Consider the following 22,128-nt stretch of genomic DNA (forward strand, 5'->3'; position numbering starts at 1 on the left):
AAGAATATGAAAAACTGAGGCTACATAGAAGCACATATGAGGACAAAATGCTGCCCACAGAGGATTTTGTTGGCTGTGCATCCATGTGACATAGCCTCAGTTTGTATAATGCAGTTTATGGAGTTCAGCATTGAAAGAGAGGTTCACACTTGACTGTCATCTGAAAATGTCACCTCTTACATCACCTCTTGATTTAAAATGGTCAGATATACTCTCCCAAATTCTAGCTTATTTTCAAATTTCCTGATACATATAAATTCTCAATGTCTTCTACATAACCCAAAATTGAGATTTCAATTATTGTTACTTATCGTGGGAATGGTAGGGCACCAAAACAAAACGAAAACTGCATTCATTTACCTGCTATCAGGCATTTTTCTTCCCAGTGGTCCTGCTTCGGAAAATTTCTCCTCCTGATCCACCCCTTCTTCCCAATGAGTCCCCATGCCAAAGGAATGAGTCTTGTGGAATAGGGCTCTGCTGCTTTTGGTGCTTATTGTAACTCTAGTTCCATCGCTGGAAAACATCGGAGATAACGGCGGCGTCTCAAACTTCTCCAGCGAGTGTTCACCATCTGTGCCCAAAGAAGCTTGACTTACATCTAGGTGAATAAGATTGAATGTAATATTTGTAATAATAAAGATAAATACGTTCTGCTGTATTTACACATGAATCAATTAGATATGTTAACTTTTTATACAAATGCACTATGTGATCATTTGCAATAATAATGTATTTTTAGGATCCAAAATTTATAGTTGCGACATTTAGGTAAGTTTATCAAGAGAAAAACGAAACCAGTGTGTTTGTATTGGACTGTAAGTTGTTCACCTACCTCTTGAACGACAAGGTGGAGGTCCCATTACCACAGTAGCAGGTATACGTTTGCATTGGTGATGTTGTGAATCAAGTGTATTGAGTACAATTCTAACCAAAACAGGTATTTGAGAAGAAAGTGGCAGCTGGTCATATTGATACTACAAATAGAAAAAAAATCACTTCAGAATACAAATTGTACTTGTAGATACACAACAATAATTATAAGTTACTAGGCTAGGCACTACAGCTAGGCCAGTACAATAGAGCTAATAATGAAACTTATTACTTATGCACAAATAAAATTAGAATAAAAACAACAGTTATAGGTACACAAGAACAATTACAAGCTACTAGACACTGGAGTAGAAACTAGGAATGGCTGATATGAAATTTTGGCTGATACTGAACAAGTACCGATATAAAATTTACTGATACCGGTAATCAATATTCTATCGATCCAATACCAGGTGGGCTGAAAAGTTCGTAGGCTGACTCATAGATGGCGTTACTAGAATTAAATCCATGTGATTTTTACTTAGTACTAACCTTCAAAAGATACGTGTATAAATTTCACAGCTGCCGGATAATTAGTTCATGAGATATAGCATTGTGAGTGAAGCAGCTTTTGTTATTGTGAAAAAAATGGATAAAAAAGAATTTCGTGTGTTAATAAAGCATTGCTTTTTGGCGAAAAAAAAATACTGTTGAAGCCAAGGCTTGGCTTGATAAACATTATTCGGACTCTGCACCAGGAAAATCAACCGTTGAGAAGTGGTTTGCTAAATTTAAACGAGGCGACATGAGCATCGAAGATGATGCACGCAGTGGACGCCCCAAAGAGGCTGTTACCGACGAAAAGATCAAAAAAGTCCACAAAATAATTTTAAATGATCGTAAAGTGAAGTTGATCGAGATAGCTGAGACTTTAAAAATATCAAAGGAACGTGTTGGACATATTGTGCATGAATATTTGAACATGCGAAAGCTGTGTGCAAAATGGGTGCCGCGCGTGCTCACAATCGATCAAAAGCAACAACGTTTTGATGATTCGGAGCAATGTTTAGCGATATTCAACCGTAATAAACACGAATTTTTCCGTCGATATATTACAATGGATGAAACATGGCTCCATAACTACACTCCAGAGTCCAACCGACAGTCAGCCGAGTGGACTGCACGTGATGAACCGAATCCAAAGCGTGGAAAGACGCAACAGTCGGCTGGCAAGGTTATGGCATCAGTATTCTGGGATGCGCATGGTATTATATTCATCGATTACCTCAAAAAGGGCCAGACCATCAACAGCGATTATTACATAGCGTTGTTGGAGCGTTTAAAGGATGAAATCACGAAAAAACGGCCCCATTTGAAGAAGAAAAAAGTAGTGTTTCATCAAGACAATGCACCGTGTCACAAATCAATGAAAACGATGGCAAAATTATATGAATTAGACTACGAATTGCTTCCAAATCCACCATATTCTCCAGATCTGGCCCCCAGTGACTTTTTCCTGTTTGCAGACCTTAAAAGAATGCTCGCTGGAAAGAAATTTAGCACTGATGAAGAGGTAATCGCCAAAACTGAGGCCTATTTTGAGGCTAAAGAGAAATCGTACTATAAAAATAGCATCGAAAAATTGTATGACAGCTATAATCGTTGTATCGCCCTCGAAGGCAACTATATTGAATAATAAAATCGAATTTTGTCAAAAAAATATTTTTTACTATGTTAGCCTACGAACTTTTCAGCCCAACTGTTATAAAATTCCAAGTGGTTCACTCACCTACTTAATAAATGGATATTACCAGATGAATTAAGATTTTGCAATGCAAAATAAACTGCATATTTAGACATTTACTTAAAAAAAATATGGAGTGGAGTGCTACGTCCCCGGCTAGGAGTACGAAAACTCTTTTACACTAAGGGTCTTGCTGAGTTTAAGTAACAGTCTTAATATCACATAACTAATGTTTCATTAACAGTAATCGATTTAACTAGAAACTAGTTAACACACGTGACTCTACACGTTTAAAAGACACTTCCACTGAGATATCTACTTTAGAAAAGCTTTGCAGAGGCAAATCTTTCACTTAAATTTCAACTCTGCTATTTGCAGCAGATTAGAAACAAGAAATAGTCACAAAATTACTCACATAATGCCTTGAAAAATCACAAACTTATACTTACATTAAAGTCATCTTTCCTTTGTCTTTTTAACCAAAAATGCAAGAAAGAAAAAAATCTAACTTTTCCCATCATTACCAACTCGCTTATTTTTGCGGAGTTGCCAACATCGCACAGAAAATTATCATATGACCATACAGGCCCTCCTAAACGTGTGATAACACTTGAAATCTTCCTTGATAATGAACTAATAACATTGGGTAAAACGAACATGTACATAAATTAAACAAATAAACAATACATCTTTTGCTACAACGTAACTTGGGTCGTTGCAGGAGATTACATGCTTATATCCATAAGGTAAGATGTTTATACATAAATATCAAATTGGTAAAATTATTGGTAATTTCACTGATAAATCGATACACCGATATGCCCATATTGGCCGATACTGATAAAGTACCAATTAAGCTGTCCCATCCATAGTACAAAGCATGTACTGAAAATAGTGAGCCTTGTTCGATTACTCGCGAGCCTTGACCATTTCGGTTGTTACCACACATATAGCAGGTACAGCTACCTGTTTTCCATTGCATGAGCCCTTTCGCTGTCAGAGAAAAATGGCATCCACAGACAGTTCGTTTTATCAACGTGCTGTCGTGGAATTTCTTGTTAGTGAAAACGTTAGAGCTGCAGAAATTCGTCAGCATTGACAGAACTTCTATGGAGATGCCAGCATGGGTTACAGTATAGTGAAAAAGTAGACAAAACATATTTAGTGATGGTAACACAGACATTCTTGATAAGCCGTGTAGTAGCAGACCGAAAACAGCTTCCACGTGCAACAACACATGCCAGATTGACAATATTATCCAAAGTAACAGGAGGATAACTGTAAGAGAAATTGCTCATTATGTGAACCTTGGACACAGTGCTCTACAGGACAACATAGATAACTTGGTTATTACAAGCACAGTGTCATTTTGAAACATGACAATGCCGGTCCGCATACAACTGGGTGCACATACAGGAAATTGAAAAGACGGGGTGGAAACTGATACCCACTCTCACCACAACCCAGACCTAGACCCATCCGACTTTCAGTTGTTTGCTCCGTTGAAGAAGAGCATTCTAGGTACCACGTTTGACAACAATGACAATGTGAAGGATGAGGTTCAGTGGTGGTTACGTTGTGCCAAAATGGACTTCTACAAGACTTGCATTTTCCAGCTGTCGTTACAGTGGTGCAAATGTGTTGACCAATCTGGATGTTAAGTGGAAAAGTAAGAACAAGACACAAATTATGCATTACCATAGGTAGAATAAAAATAGTGGTTACTGACTTTAGTAATATCACTTGGCTCATTACTAGGGATAGACGATATCGGTAATTTGATATCACAATATATCGTCAAGAAAATATCATCACAGACAATACAATATTTTTTCCATGATATACATCACCAAATATTGTGACAATATATCTCTAAAATATCATGAAGCTATAGCACGAACGAGTCATTCCATGCTAAATCAACACGGATATGTGCAATTTCCAACCTGACCATCTATGATTTTCATGAAATTTGGGGAGTTGAAACTATGCATGGAACTTAGTACCTATGAAAATTTTGAGACTCGTGTGTCTTGTAATTGTTAAATTATTCAAGGTCAAAGTTCGCATGAATTGCCCTTTTTGAGCCCACTCAAGTATACTAAATGTACTGTAACTCTGACCCTATTTTGCCTAGGAAGCTCAAATAAAGCTTATTGTACAGGGAATTGAACAAGCTTTCCAGTGATATATAACGAGCCTACCTTTGGATAAAAATATAATTCACCCCCTTTGCTTTGAATTTTTGTGCGTTGAATTCAATATGGCGGTCAACAATATGCCGGACCTGCGCTTGACACACACAGCTAGGGATCTCCCTGTGCCTAACCTATTTCTTTCATGACCAGGATAACTCCTTTTGATTTTGTACGGGGTGTTAAGGGACATTTGACTCGTCATAATTCATGTAATGAGGCTTTTATAAGTCACATAGTTATACACATTATTTTGTATCTTCTGATCCCATTCCTGTCCCAGAATTATTTTTTGATATGTTTTAGAGTATGGCACGAGGGAACAAATATATTTTTTTTCACGATTTTTGGTGATGACGTGTTTTGAGATATTAAAGGTCAAAGGTCAAGGTCACATGATAATTATATTTTTATCCAAAGGTAGGCTCGTTACATATCACTGGAAAGCTTGTTCTATTCCCTGTACAATAAGCTTTATTTGAGCTTCCTAGGCGAAATAGGGGTGGAGTTACAGCACATTTAGTATAGCTAAGCGGGCTCAAAGAGGACAATTGATGCGAACTTTGACCTTGAATAATTTAACAATTACAAGATGTACGAGACTCAAAATTTTCATAGTTACTAAGTTCCATCCATAGTTTCAACTCCCCAAATTTCATGAAAATCTGAGATGGTCAGGTTGTGGCCTGTGTTGATTTCATATGGAATTACTCCAACACAACACATATCACCAAATATCATGACAATATATCATCAAATATTGTGATGATATACCACCAACATGATATGTATTGCCAAATATCGTGATGATATATAATCTACATGATATCTAAAATATCATGATGATATATCATCTAGTTGATATCACCTGGACGATATTTTTCAATATTGCGATATATCGCCCAACACTACTCATTACTTTCAGTACATACCTTATAGAAACAGAACCACAGAACTAATGCTGTTTTCATATTATTGGTGGAAGAGGGAGGCTATATTCTACCATGGATCCAGATTCTCAAAAATCAAACAACAAGCTAAGGAAGAAGTACCTCTAATTGAGAAAATTATGGAAGTAAAGATCAAATCTTCTCACCTTGTACAAAATTACCACTAATGACATTAACCAGTTTCTCCTTGCATATGGTTCCAGAAACCAGAGACCGTAAGTAGGCTGCTGGAATTCCGTTGTGCTGTGGTGAGGGCTTGGACAGTACTGAAGAAGTATTAAGCTTGTAGGCAGTAGCATCGATCCCATGTGGTGATTCTGATCAAGTAATTGAGGAAGTGTCGAGAGGAAAGCACTGAACACAGGCGATGTTCTGCAAAATACAAATTTATTTTGAAGTACACTGCATTCCATCAGCAGCTATTTAAATTTAAATCCTGTATAAAACATTTAAAGGTGAACAGAAATGCACTGAGAGTTTCTCGTCATTTATTGGACTTTAATTAGCATGCTTATATATCTATGTAGATTCAGCAAAAGTGGGTCATACATATACAAAATTAATTTAATACTTCCAGAGTTACTATATTTGAGTTCTTGGATCATATGCTACTCACAAAATGTATATGTATCTTTAATTAAGAACTCTGAAGTTCAACAATATAGAACATTTACTTCCTATGGTTAGTTACAATCAACTTCTGCTAATGGTTGTTCTACAACATTTTTTTATTTGTTGACATGAGTTTCTATCTGGTACAGTCATCCTGTGAATTCAGGAATGGCAGTGTGTAGTCTTAAGCATGTTATAATGTAACTAATGTTGTTATCTTGGCATTTTCTCTGTGGATATCAATTGTCCAAGAGTATCCAATGAGAAGCATCTTTACATTACACCTATCTTGTTTGTAAGTGTATAAGTTTGTTTTTATTTCTTAGTGAAGTAACTCACATGTGTAAAATTTTAGCCCTCAGTGATACAGGGTGCTTGTACAGCAGGGTTGCCAACTTCATAAAAAATGTCAAATTTGTGTTTACAAGGTCAACAAAAATATTCATAACTTTTCTTCTAATTATGGTATAACTTTCATCTTGGGCTTATTATGAAGCTAAGGGAGCATAACCATTTTCTATAAGAAATCATAAGCTATGAATTTGGTCCAGTGACTTTAGGACGTAAATCACATAGTTTGTTACATATTTGCTGTTATTTGTGTCAGAAACAAACTTTTATGCCAATTCTAAAAATTAAGTAAATAATTGGAGCTCTCCAATTCAATTAGGATTCAAGGTACCTCCATAAAACAAAAACCATAATTAAACAAATTTTCTGCTCTAACATTTCGGTTATCTTCACTTTATGTGTACAATTCACCTTTTCAGAGATATTATTTTTTTTTAAATTTTCAAGGTGGACTTTGGCGCCATTTTTTCAAGATGGTGTTGATCCTATAGGTCAGAGTGGTAAACTCTTCAAAATCGGATTCATCACATTTTTTTTTTACTATAGAGGCAGTTGGTTTAATTTCTGTTGCAATTAGTTCCCAAAACGACATTACTTTACTAGACTGTAAGGTGTTCACTAAATGTAGCATATACTACTGTCAGATTGTTTTTATTCCTGTTGCTAAAGCCATCACAAAATGAAACATACACCAAACAAAGATTACATTTAACTGTACAACAACATACTTTACTTCCACAAAAATTGAAGATACATTTTTTTTAGATATCTAAGGTCAAAGGTCACATCATGTGACCTTGATATGAAAATTTCAGTATTTTCATATGAGACTATTTTTTTTATGAAAACTATGCTTCCTTAGCTTCAAAATAAGCCCAAAATGAAACATACACCAAACAAAGATTACATTTAACTGTACAACAACATACTTTACTTCCACAAAAATTGAAGATACATTTTTTTTAGATATCTAAGGTCAAAGGTCACATCATGTGACCTTGATATGAAAATTTCAGTATTTTCATATGAGACTATTTTTTTATGAAAACTATGCTCCCTTAGCTTCAAAATAAGCCCAAGATGAAAGTTATACCATAAATAGAAGAAAAAAAATTATGATTTTTTTTGTTGACTTTGTAAGTATAAATTTGACATATTTTATGAAGTTGGTAACCCTGCTGTACAAACATCGTGTATCACCGAGGGCTAAAATTGTACACATGTGAGTTAATTCATGTCCTCCACCATCCTATTAAATTTTATGAAAATCTGAGATGATTGGGAGCTGTGATGATTTGGCATGGAATGACCCGTATGTTAAAAGATAATCTTCCGCACAGACAAAAATTGAGACTAGAAAATGCAAATGAATTACTTCCTACTTAACTGACATATGTTAAGTTGTCGTACACATATGCAACTTAGGACATTGAAAGGAGAAAAAGTAAGTAGTAGCGTACATTGATAAAACATTAAATTATCCATTAAGGAAGCTAAGATTAAGCTCAAACACATTATAATGAAGAAAGAGAAACAAAGGAAAATAAAAAAAACAAAATTTTGATATGCTAAAAAGCAACACATCATGATATTATTATTATTACACACAAATTGATTGCATGCTCAATACTTTTACCTCAGTCTCTGTGGAGGTACATGAAATCCTCGTTCATTTTGATTATATCCCAAGAGCAAATATAAGTGACGAAGAACTATATTTTGGGTCTTGGATATGGTTTTATCTTCGGTAGGAAATGCCTATTTCAAAGGAATTGCACAACTAATTATAATACACAATAAAGTTATATAATGCAAAAACTAGTGGTGCTACTGTATTTACAGTCAATTACTACCTATTTTTAGGAAACAATTATTAAAAAGCCTTATTGGGGTACTCTGTAAAGCATATAGCTCGATTAACACCTATTGAGACTTAAGTTAGAGGGAAATAAGATTCCTTGAACCTGCCACTATATCTTAAGGACATAAAAATCAAGTATGTCATCCACAATTCTGTAATTATGCCTAAAATTCTAGTCTCATAATGATGAACATCTCAATCAGATTTCAACAATAAATGAGCTGGGTAAAAACTAAACCATGTCCGTCTTACTTTATACCTCACAGTAAATATGACATTTGAGATGCTTAAAAATGATAGGTCTCTGAAGGTGCTCAGTCTTCCACTATTTTGTAGTTCATTCTCCACGAGTTATGACCACATATTATATTGAAGATTTCCCTCTCAAATCTGGCCACTTTGGTGACCTACAATGCCACAAAGAGTTCCAATTTGAATGTGTTTTATTGCACTCTCGAACAAGTGAGAAAGGTTCCATGTGCTCAGACTTAGTGATGAAAAATGGAAAATATAACCATGTTATTCAACCAGCTGGCCTCCTCTCCTCCCCAGCAACACCTAACCTCCCCAATGGGCAAGAACTACCACTGAAAATTAATCTGTTTCTTTCACACTTGACTGATAAAGAGTTACTTTCCAAGTAACCCTATTAAAATGGTTAATTGAACACTTCCAATCAAAAATTTATGCAGGCTTACATCTATACAACAATAATAACTTATCAGTCATAGAAGATCTGAACTCATATATATACAGGGTGAGTCAAAGGGCAGGTTACATAGGAAGTTTTCCTTGTCTTGTTAAATGTCCGTGAATGGTTGAATGTCCAATTTCATGGTGCATGGATCAATCACCATGATCGCATTCAATGCCCACTGCAGTCTCCAGACTAATGGATTTTATCCTTTGGGGTTCTTAAAGATGCTCGTCTACTCAGTTAAGATTCATAACATCCAGCCTCTGAAGGAACGCATTGTGTAATGTGCAGATATGATTATCTCAGACATTCTGCAAAAGGTTCTGGAATACTGGAAACGTCGCATGCACAAATGCATTGATGTTTAAGGCACACACACTGAAGATACTATGTATAAATCCCTATGTAACCTGACTTTTGACTCACCCTGTATAAACAAGACTACATACATGTTGTGACGTGTTTTTTCTGCGAACACCAAATAAATGATTTAAAGTAATATTTTAAGTTACATAAAACACTCAGTTCGCTTCTGACAAGTCTTTATGTGGAGCGTCAGTCATTTGTTCAGTGACACAGTAGCGCAAGTCGCTGCTAGAGGTCAGGGTGTGCGTGCTTGCCTTGCTCTCGCTGGCACACAGCCCGGAGCGACCTTAAGCACACTGCCTTTTGGTGAAGTAAGACAGCGTCAAGTCACGCAAGGGGGCATATTGGGCTTCAAACATATTAGGTACTCACATATACATATGATCGATCATCTATACAGTTTGCTAAGTTGATCTACGAGGAAATGGTTGGAAGACTATAATCAAAACTATTATGGTGCACGTTTAGTGAATGGACTTTTGTGATATCATAGAGGAACATTCGAGGACTTTGTAACTAGTCGTATTTTGAGGGAAATAAGACTGCACGATTACACGATCTGATTTAGTGTTCCCATCATCAACTACGTGCCAGGCAGTGCATTATAACGTAGAACTAATGGGCATAGTTATTTTGTTCAAATACTACGAGTCATTTTTGGAAGAAGAAAACATTACGAACACAATATGCTAACTTTGTGCACGTTTGCTGAATTTGGCGCTGACACGGGAACTCTTGCACTTTCAACGTGGTTTCGCCGAGCATATTGGGTTGGTTGAATAGGGAAGCAAAACCCGAAAAAGGAGCAAGACTTTGAGTCAACATGCTATGACCAATCAAGATGGGCATACATGCCCACACACAAATAACCACAGACCTAACCTAAGTGCAAGGGGCATTAGGTTAGTATCAGAAAAAACTTGAGAGCTATCTTCCCAAAGGCTTATACTTCCCCCGATTATCATCATGGGTAATGTTTACAAACCATTTGTTACACTCATGGAAGGGATAGAATTACCTTATTTACTAAGAAACAACAATTTTTAGGCTGACAGTAGCCATCTTGAATACCAAAAACCATGTGCCCCAAATCACATATTTGCTAATTCCCTTATCTTTTATTAAAAACCAAAGATAACATTTATCCATAGGTAAAATAATGCCTATTTTATGAAAAGTAAACTCATTTGCATTTATCTGGCATAATTAAGCCAGAAAAGGTGAAAAAACACCTTTGTTTACACTTTTCAATCAATTGATAACTCGGCCATCTGGTGGTAGGAATTGGAACCTCCACAGACAAGGAAAAGTCTCAGGTGACCACAGCAAGCCAATGAGAAGCTTTCAAGGCTGTGATGTCACACAGGGAGGCAAACAGATGGCCTATTATGATTTGAGCTTGTCGTTCAAGCTCACTTGTATTCCAGACCCACCTAAGAGCAGGTCAGAGGTGAAGTTGCTGGCAAAATTCAGTACGATAATGACCGCGTGTGCCGTTAACAAATGGTTCACAAGGGAAACAGGGATCTAAGGTCCAAATATAGTAAATATGGACCTAAGTGTGTGTGACCAAGTGGGATATTGTGTTCAAGACAACATCTAAGGATCCCAGTGCAAATTTCGGCAATGTACCGAGTTCTGTGCCCCTCATCAAAAGTGAAAGTCCAGACCGCATGGTCGGCAAACGAATGCCATAGCAGCATCCATGGAACATCAGTCAATATCCATGTTGTTTTCAGCCATCCATAGAAGAAAAGCCAGGAAAGCCATCACTCCCCAACTGCCTTTATCACTCCAAGGAAGTATGAAGTTCATAATTTTTAGTGGTGTATACTCCAGAAATGGCCATGTGTCGGGATGTGGCTATTGAGTGTGAAATAGTGTGTGTGGCACCCAGGTATGAAAGATATAATATCCAATAGGCTGATATGTAAGTACAGAATCCTTTTGTATATCTCTTTTGGGTGTTTTATGTACAGTGAAATGTTCATGTTTGGTGGTGGCTATGCCACAAGAGGTGTTCTTTGTGAATAAATGTGTCGTTCAAAGGTGCCTGACCTGTTATCATTGCAGTGAATCATAAGACTACCAAAGCCTCCACTAGCTACCGTTTCTGAAATTTAGGCTAAAGTTCGTCAGTTGCTTAACAGGTCTCTCAAGGGATACCTGTTATTATACGGAACACCACACTTGGAATAGGGTCTGTGTGTGGCCACGTAAAGAGTGGCTCTCTCTCTTTTCTCTTTCTGATTAAGTGTTGTTTTTGATTAGTTTTTAAAGAAGTCTCTTTTCAACTTAGCAGATCCAACTTCCACAAACCACCATCAGAGGTGCGGTCAAAGAAAAAGCAAAAGAATAAAATAAAACAACCCTCATAATGCAGTAAACCGAAATAGAAGTTGTCAAGCAGATGGTGCAGCCGTTTCTACTTTCACGAAACCAAAGAGAAGGATACTAGTGCCGGTTACGAGAACATTTGGAGCCAAGGTTAAGACGAAGGATGGGATTGTATGTCTAGGATCGGTCCATCCACAAAAGAGAAAATAAGGTATGTACTGTGAATCCAAGTTAGTTCGCACTGACAAACATAAAAGTGAAAGTGAAACTAAAAATACGTCCCAGTACTGTGAAAGCAAAATTTGCATTTCGCAAATGAATTGTGATTCAACTAAAGTATCTTCAGGCTGGCCTAGAATGTTGTAAACATTATATTTATTGAAGTATTAAGTGACTCTTGACTGTACGGGTCTCTGATTGAGCATTTGATTAAATCGTCGACTCACACAAATAACTGATTGCCAAATAAATTTGCTTCTCTCTGCGCTCCTTGATAATTAACGCTTGTAAAGTAACCACAATTTTGTACAGGGCACTAAAAGCATCAGAAATCACAAACTAATTTGTATTTGCGCAATGTGACATTACGTATGTGTCCCTAGGTATGCCAAGCCGTAAGTGTTAAATTCACAAACATTACTGTTGTAGTTTTTGGGCATGTTTATGTTTGTCGTGAATTGTTTGAACCAAATTAATGATTGGGAAGACCATGACCATGAATTTTCACAGCGTTATTCGTTGATGTGTGCTTTATATGAATGTATTACTGTTGACACCAATAGTCAATTCTTCGCTGCAACGACTATTGGAATAAAAGCAAGATAAACTATAAAATTGAATTGTACCATTTGTCATCCCTTACTAAATACTTCTTGCAATAATTAAGTTTAAGTATTGGTCAATGTGTACCTGATTGAATATTACTATTTGTGGTTCAATTGATTAAAGCTCTTTGAGCGTACGTAAGTAGTTACAGGGTATTTGAGTGTTATTATGCACCTGATGCATGATCGCAACACAAATTTGGAGAATGTGCCTTTTGATATAGTTAATGCAAAATATTAGTTTAGAGAGCACGATTACTTCCCTTTGTTTGATCTCATGCATTTTGTTGATCATTGGATCTCGTAAGAGACTGAAGAGACGCGTGACAACGAGTCAAAAGGCTGTACACGACTATTGTAACGTGTTAGTTGGGGGTATATCAATTTCGATTCCTACCCTCTGGGTCACCTTCCTGTTTATAATATATTTTACCCAACAAACACATTACAATGTAAATCTTCAACACTTTGAAGTTTTTGCACTGGCATTATCTAGGAATTCCATATCATCTATGACTGATCTGAACATGATCTATCCACCATATGGTGTTAAGAGTTTCACATAACAAATTATTATATTCACACATTTTTGTTACATACAGTTTTTATGGAAATTACAACAGTATAATTACCTGATCAGATCGAGACAAGAACTGCATCAACAAGAATACCAGAAGGTGCATGGTCTCCCTATCAGCTTCTTCGAAATCAATTACACGGTGTAAAAAAGCCACAAGGTTCCCATCTTCTGCAGAGTTAAGGGAATGAATATGACCATCTAAGGTGAATAAAACATACCAGTCATTAAGCAACAGAGAAATTATCAATATACTATGACACTAAACATATAAAAAAAAAAAAAAGTTCCTAATAATGGAAGACAAAAAACAAATTTTCGCAAATTATCTTCAAGACACACACTATTTTATAACATAAAAATCTTAAAAAAACAATAAAAGGCAAACTAATACATTTTGCAGTTTTGGAGTCATAAAGACACATGAGAAGGGGGGGGGGGCTTCTCATTTTCAGTCATAGTGGATAATGCGATCAGCAATAATGCTCTTACCATCTTTACCCCTCAGGGCGGGCCCCAGGATCACACTGATAAGAGTCTTGAGTGATCATCAGAGCTACTTTCAGTGTTGTTGGCATGGGAAAGTAATTATTGGCATTAGAAAAATTCGAATTTAATCTCAACATACCCACCAATTCTATTGTGAAGTCTAAGTACCCTATGGGTTTTGCAAAATACATACAACACTTTTGTAGTAATATTGTGATTACCTCACATGAATACCTATGAATATTTTGAAGTAAAACTCTTCTAGATTGAGTTGATATAGTTGGAATATTCTACACAACTTTCAATTGTTACAATGTTCAAGCACCAGTACTTGTATGGGTTAGGGCCAGTAAGTGTCAATATTGGTACAAAGTATGTAAGCTTAACCTTAGTTTTCATTAATGAAAATATATTGCCAAAACTTACTTACCCTACGTATTGCAAATGTTTAACGTAATCATATTTCTCCACATGTATTTTCAGGGGTCCTGGGTCTGAATCCCACCCTGGGCCCTGAGTGTCCCTTCATCAGTTTCATATCATCACTCATCCTCCCTGTCACAAATTAGCCAAAAGTGGAAGAAAAGAAAAGCTAAGTAACAAAAATCAAACCAAACCATGTAGAGTATTTAATTTGCTTCAGTGCTTTAACAGGTCCAAGAGAGAAAAAAGATGAATACAGAGTCTGACATTTATCAACATTTTCTCTACATTAAAATTACTGATCAACATGCTTTGACACATGAAAATTAAAGACACATTCAGAAAGAAAAAGCACATAGCGACATTACCTGGCACGATATATTTACAAGCGCATGCTGGTAAGAGGTTACATCTTGGGTGATCTCACTGACAACAAAGAGGGAAGCAAACAAGCAGACAGTTACCTTTCCAAGTAGACTATTACAACACTACAGCTTGGCCCTACGGCCTGCCCACTACTCTACCTGGAACACTGTTATTGGAAGGGATAGACCCTAGGAACTGACCAAGGCCAAAGCGGGAGCTTTTCCTCTTCAAGATCGGAGCAGATGACTGCCTATTATACACCTTCTCCTTTTCTGTAATGCAAAATAATATTAATAAGGTATGATGATTATTAAAATAAATAAGTTAGCAGTAATTATCAACCATAACAGAATTTCACTTTTTTACCAGTATCATTATACAATTTATCAACAGTGTACAGCCCTGATAACAAAAAATGTAGAACTTGGGAACCTTATATAAATTGTATTTCATGATTTTTCTTATGATTTATGAAAAGAAATTTAAGATTTTTAATGTGTGTTTCCATTTTCAATAGTCATTTCACAAGGAAGTCTGAGGAAGAGTTCATAGTATAAACAAAACTGATTTTGCTTAAAATCTTTCATTTCTTCAACAAAATGTCACAACAAGAGAAAATGCAATTTGATATATTTTTCATAGTAAATTTATCTAAGATTTTTTTTAAAAAAAATAATAGGAATATACACATACAATAGGTCTAAAATTATTTTGAAATCTAATTTATGTTAATCAAGAATAAAAGTACTGAGTTATTTACTTATTCAATAAAAATAATCACAAAATCTGTATAAATTGCAAAATATTTTTCTCTTCTCTCTTATGGATTTCAGTGACTCACTGCCATCATTAAAAAAAAAAAAAAGACCAATTGTTTTGGGCCTGATCTATTGGGTGACATTGTTAGTCATGTAAAATTATTAAGAAAGTAAATATGTATATCATTCAAGTTCAGGTATACTATATGTTACACATATTATTGTGGCACCAACGAACTTTATACCAGCACACAGAGTGAGGTTGGCGTCAGGTTCCACACATTCTCAATCTTGGCTGCAGATGGAGTTGTTGAGATCAGCACCATGTTCAAATACCCTCATGTTTACTTCCAAGTACTCATTTCAGGGTTTGCTTCAGAGTCAAATGAACGAGGCAACCACATACAAAGTCTAAAATCCCTAGAGATCGAACCTCAGGTGCCTGTACAGTATCAAAATTCCCTACCTCCTGGAATATACCATGTTCCAAATTAGGGGAAAAAACACACACACACAAAATTACACTGATAATAATGAACGAGTTAAAAAGAAAGTAGCATTTCAATGCTCTGCTAAATATGGGAATGGAACAAATGCATGAGAGGTACTTGATCACCTAACACTAATTTCGTAAAACTACTGCTAACTTATTCTAACTTAATCCCATGACATCTTTTCAACTTGATTTCTGACAACATATTTTTATCACCTTGAGCTGTACAGCAGTGGTTCCCAAAGTGTATGCCGGAGCACCCTGGAGTGCCATGACTGGCTTACAGGGGCAACGCAAAAGTTCCAATATTTTCAAAGAAATGACACAAATATGTGCTTATTTAGTACTTTTTACACATAAAATGTTTGTGTAAGGCAAACAACCTACCTAACCACACAAACAGTGTGTTGCAAGTGCTAGATAGGCCTACATTCTGACTTGGGTGCCACGGAAAAATCTTGACACACTACGGGCACTGTGACATGAAAAAGTTTGAGAACCTCTGCCGTAGACCATAGAGATATCAACACACAAGATCTATGGTGCCTTGTGTGGCAGAAGGGAGCAGTTGGGTAAATGGTTAATAATTGAACTTGTGAAAATATGAAATATCTCAGCTTATCTAGAAAAGCATGAGGCAAGGGAATGTTGAAAGACAATATGTAGAGATGAATTTATGAATATGAAATATGATACATTTACAGAGGATATAAGAAGATGAAGAGATGTGATGATATATAGAGACTTCTTCAAGACAACGAACATGATAAATAAAACAATAACAAAACTGGGTTGCCCTCTGTGAGGAGTGGTTACTATTAGAGGTTTGAATCCCAGGTGATGTAGTGATTAGTGTATCACATTGTAAAACTAGTTCATTTTTCATCATCATCATTAGCACTAACCTAGGAGGGTAGAGAAAGCCATGTTAAGTACAGCATATGGAAGTAACAAAACTGGCAAAACTTCAGTACAAGAAAATTGTAAGAAATAGAAAACACTTACTACAAGTCATTTAAGTTCACCGAGATTTTGTTCAAAGAATTAGTAAGAACTAAATCATACATCATGTCAACATAAAGCCTCAAATGCCAACCATTACTTTGCAAAAACCATAACAATACACACAATGTTGTTAGATCAGAAACAAGTAAGAGCAAAAATACACACACACTAATCATTCTCCCAGCATGCAACACTTCTGCATTTACCTTGCTTCTCTTGCCTAACTGCCATAGAAGCTGGAGCAGACATAGTTCTCTTATACGGCCACTTAGTTCCAAAACTAGCGCTTAAAGTCTTCATGCTGGTGCCATCAGTTTGTGACAAAGTAAGAGCTTCGTGAGCTCTATGAAGCTTGCGAATGAACACTTCGCTGTTCAAATCAGTATTGCGAAGATCTGTGGCAGGATTACTTTTATTAGAGAAAAACCTATACAAAAACTTTCATTCAACAAAATCCATGTGAAAGAAACTTGAATACTAACGTAATATGATCAGCAAGCAAATTTAACATGCTCTTGCTTCTTTGAAACGTGCCAGTCCATAACAATGCACCATGAATGCAAAAGAGCATGAAAATAATCTTAATATACTAAAATATTTATTCATATGCTAATATTTTACAACATAAGGAGAAAAAAAAAAGAGATATATCACATAAAAGTTATAGAACTGATGGCAATATCACTTGCCAATACACAATATTATTCTCCTTCTGTATTGAAATAAATATAATTTTAGATATGCTGTATTTACTTGAATATTCCTTACCTTTGAATAAGCAATCAATCATATTTTGAAGAGAGAAAGTCAGGTGGAATGCATCCTAAAAACCTCACACATGCACCGAAAAGTTACATTAACAAATGAAAAAAATATTCCCCATATCTATTATGTGAATTCTGGCATGGCTAAGTGATTATGGCTCTTGTCTTTAGTACAAGTGGTCCTAGGTTCAATCCCTGCTGGGACCTCCAAAATTTCAGTACTGACCCATCACCATAAAGACAATTGAGAAGTTACTTGAAAAAAAGTAGTAGGCTCACGTATAATAAAGCTGCTGTGAAAACATTGGCACTTAATGGGTTGTTGCACTAGTTTTGTTTAGTAATCTATCATGAAACAAACATACCAAATGCAGCTTGCAATTGAAACAACATAGAAGCTTCATCATTTGAAATAAAAAAGAAAGATAATGGTGATGAAGCAAATTGTTCTGACAGCATGCATATTCTTCTTGAGTGTATTTGTGTTCTTATTGCCATTTGATTTCTGTATATTGCCAATCATATACTTTGCAGAGTTCCAAAGGACATGTTGGATTGTTGTTCTGTATGACTATTTTAGATTAGGGCTGGGACAGATTAATCGATACTCTATCAGTATCAGCTGGTATAGGCATATCAGTGTATCAGTTTATGGGTAAAATTGCCAATTATTTTACCAATCCAATACAGTGAAACCCCCATTTTACGTTCCCGCTTTATACATTTTCCTGCTTAATATGTTCATCCAGTCAGGCCCCGGCAAAAGGCCATGTTAAATAATAGGACGTTCACCTCGATCTTACGTTCGTTCTAACTCCCATTTCCCGCTTTATACGTTTTCCAAGCCATGCTGTCTCAAAATTTGGCAGAAACCTGTTCTGTTGACCACGTAAGTTCTCCCTCCTTTTTCTTGCTTTCGCAGCTGTTTCATTCACAATGTGACCTTGAACTTCCAGATGTTAGGCTTTCATGCAAGAGGAGGGAGCGAAGAGGCATGGCTCAGTGAAAGGTGGGGGAAGGGGGAAGAGGCAGGGCACAGATTGCATTTGTCGCACCTTCCTTGACGGGCAGGAAGGGAAAACTGCACTTCTTGCATTCCCGGTAAAGATACAATTGGCCAATTATTCAACAAGCACACTGTTGCCAAATTGATTCTCACTAAATGGTGCCTGCCTTAGAATTTGGGCAACGGAAGTTCGCCCTCCCCACTCAGAGTGTAAAATTGACAAAAGGACTTGATCACCATTCGCTTCTTTGCCCACACAGATTTACGGAATCCCTCCTAGTTGACAGGAATGAAAAAGAAAAGCGAGAAGGGGGCTTGTTTGTGAAAACTTTTCCTTTCTTCTCGTCTGCAGCATTGGAATAGAAAAAAAATAAGAAGGGTTTGCCAGCCTCTGCTATCCGATACTGAATAAGAACTGCACTTCTTTAAAGGGAAGTCGTTTAGATTCCTAAGGAAATAATATTGGATCTAGTCTATATTTCACTGTAAATTATTTTTAATCTGAAGTTTTTTCACTAATGCTATGTCATTTGGTCATCAGAATGAAGCTGAAGCTAACGTGATTCATTTATTCTATAGGTAGATGAGTGATATTTTACTCACTGACGGAATTAATATTCTTGTCAAATCAATTGATTTGGGGAGGGGGGGGGGGGCGAAGTTCGGACACATGTATTATTCTGCACGGGGCAGAAAATGGATTTTTTTATGCAGATTATGTGACTCGCGCATTGTACAGTGATGGAGTCGGGAAAAATGATTGGATAAACAAGGGGTGTGTCAATATACTCTAGGAGTAGTAAAATTTAGTGCACATTTAAATACCATTAAAACGTTTATTTGGGCCAAAAGAGCATATATTTATTTACTTTTTCTCATTCGCTGGGGAGCCGTGGTCCCCTAGTTGGTAGAGCATCTGACTGCCACACTGGAAACCCGGGTTTGATTCCCTGGGTAGGTTATCTAAGCTGCCTCTGGAGCTCACCCAGCATCAAATAAATGAGTACCTTGGGGCAACCCTGGGGGATAAAGGCTGCCCAAGCATGGTGCTGATCACATCACCTCCAAATTGGCCGAGATCGAAGAATAGGGAGGGTAAAGGCAGCCAGAGAATGGTGCTGGTCACATCATTTCCCACATACCCCTGTGTGTGTGTGTCCCGGCATGGTGCAAAGTGCATGGTGAACTTTACCTTTACTTATTCTTGTTTCCTGGGGAGGAGGGGGGGGGGGCGTTTGCCTCCTAAGGTATCAGCATGATATGGTATGTAATTATTAAACAGTACCAAGTATTTCTGCCCCGATTTTCTTGCTCATGTGTAAGAGACAACCAATTAACATAAAGGCAAAAAGCTATCATTCCTTCTTTTTTCCTCTGCAGTCTACAATTAAGCAGTCTCTCCTGGATACGTACATTCTACGAACATAGCGTACAGTCTACAAGTAAAAAGAAAAAAGTCACGCATCTCCCCCTGCCCCCGCTACACGAGCTCATTAATCTGCCACTGGTGTGCATGATTCAGCCCCAGCCTCTATCTTTTTTTCTTTTTTATTGCCTCTATCTGTGTCCGAAATGTTGCTCATATGTCATAAGCATTGAGGCGAGAGCGTAAACCAGTGATCCCTCCCCCCCTTCTTTCCTTTTGCAACTTGGTCAGGAACGAGCACACATCTGATAAGACTTTTGTTCAACAACTGCATTAGCGCCGCTCCACCACCTGTTCGTCTTCACTTCCCCTCCCTCCCGTTATCGCTGGTCCAAGGTGTCTGTGGGCAGTGTACAACTGGCAGCAGGCATCAGTGTTTTGTCTTGTGGCTCCAGAGCAATGACTCATCCATCATAAAGGGAAGAAAAACAGAATTGTTTTGAATCTCACCTCAAAAGGTTGTTTTGCTTTTGAAGATTACGAAACACCAGCATCAGACACAAAGCGAAGAGTTAAAAGACAAGCTATTTTTTTCTTGTTTTGCCTTCTGATAAACATCTTGAACTCACAGAACAGTGCAGGAAGGAAATGCACATGATGCTAATAATAAATCGCAAAATATTAAACATGGAGGGGGAGACAAGAAAAAAAAACGTTCTTTACGGGAAAACTATCGGTGGAAGGGGTGTTTGCACTCTGCAACACTGCTAAATCCAACAATAAATCTTGGATTAATATGGATGTAAATAACAATAAGTGGCATGCCCAGGGGAGGGGTTGATGGGGGTCATAACCCCTTTTTAGCCAAGTATTTCTAAAAAAAAAAACCAAAAACGTCAAAGGCTGGAAAAAATGCAAAATGAGAACTATTAAAAAGTAGACGTAACAACACTCCTCCCCCATCCTTTCGAAAATCCTGAGCACATCACTGATAACAATTCCCTGTATTGTGACGTCAAAAAATGCATAACTTTGACAATAAGCTTGTTTTCAGTTTACTTTATGCAGTTGGACTGATCGGGACTGGACACACATGCAGCTAAAGTGGGATCTGAATTATTCTACATGTCTCCATTGTGAACTGAATCCAGGACACTTTGATTACCGTATATAATGATGAGGGAAACTGAGCAAACGTTAGAACATCGCCTCTTCACACAGTACTCTGACCCAATCGTGCAACCAATACCTAGCATACCGCTGGCCTAGCACTAACGTTCCTCCGTCGCTACTGAGTTCGGCCGCCTGATAGAGGTAATCAACCTGGTGGTAGAGGAATGAAAACCTGCAGGGTCAACACATTTTCACAGGGAATAAAACGTCGCCTTTGGGATGAAAATAACACAGTTATCGTAGATCAAAGAAACCGTCGGGATAAGCGCAGTAAGCGCCGCGAGCGAGTTGAATCACGGAGGATGCCCGAGGTGAGACGAGACGGCGACACCAGCATGGACCTGAGGGTAGCCAGCGGCGATTGGGCCAGGTAAGTGTGGAGAGAGCTCTGTCTTCTTCATCTTCCTTCTTCTCAGCCAGGCGGGCCAACGAGTTAAACTTAACCTCTCGCTCTTTCTTCGAGCTACATCCTTGGGTCTCCAGCGATCCCCGTCACTAAATGGAGTCACACTTCAATAAAGATCCTTGACGTCCAACTATGAATTATCACTCCCCGCACCCTTCCAATTACCCGATACGTCTTGCTTTTTTACCGCTTAGAAATTCATAATCATACTTCTTTACTGTTGTTTAATTATTTTTGACACAATATACCCCCTAAAAGTCGATTATGAAGTCATTTCTTACTGACACTTGAGTTTCACCCCTCCCTTATGCTTTCCCACTTTTTACGTTTCCTGCACTTTACGATTTGTATATTACAGGCACCTGAAAAATGTAAAATCGGGGTTCCACTGTATATATAAATATCTTAAAATTTAGTGCAAAATTCTGCCAGTTCGTTATAATATTTATGGATAATCTCAATGCCATTACTTTTTATACCAGATGTTAGAATATCTGTATCGATAAATTTTATATCCGTACCTTATCAGTATCGGTCAAAATTTCATATTAG

The 22,128-nt window shown here is 37.1% G+C and overlaps 1 protein-coding gene across 10 annotated transcripts in view; it reads right to left on the minus strand.

Moving 5' to 3' along the window:
* The window catches only part of unc79 (UNC-79 domain-containing protein), a 149,744-nt gene that overhangs the window by 50,153 nt on the left and 77,463 nt on the right, over positions 1-22,128 (minus strand). For 6 of the 10 annotated variants that reach the window (XR_014443471.1, XM_083137393.1, XM_083137400.1 and 3 more), the window contains exons 24-30: positions 17,068-17,256; positions 14,764-14,877; positions 13,383-13,528; positions 8,302-8,423; positions 5,849-6,074; positions 836-977; positions 361-601 (exon numbers count right to left, since the gene is read on the minus strand). Coding sequence is in view for 9 of the 10 variants with exons in the window: in XM_083137393.1 (XP_082993519.1) it covers positions 361-601; positions 836-977; positions 5,849-6,074; positions 8,302-8,423; positions 13,383-13,528; positions 14,764-14,877; positions 17,068-17,256 (1,180 nt within the window). In the remaining variant the exon portion in view is untranslated. The remainder of the gene's footprint in view (positions 1-360; positions 602-835; positions 978-5,848; positions 6,075-8,301; positions 8,424-13,382; positions 13,529-14,763; positions 14,878-17,067; positions 17,257-22,128) is intronic. The other 4 variants (XM_083137415.1, XM_083137409.1, XM_083137439.1 and 1 more) reach the window with 4 other exon arrangements.

This window comes from Lepisma saccharinum, chromosome 1 (genome assembly GCF_977018435.1).
Source record: "Lepisma saccharinum chromosome 1, izLepSacc3.1, whole genome shotgun sequence".
NCBI classification, from domain to species: Eukaryota; Metazoa; Arthropoda; class Insecta; order Zygentoma; family Lepismatidae; genus Lepisma; species Lepisma saccharinum.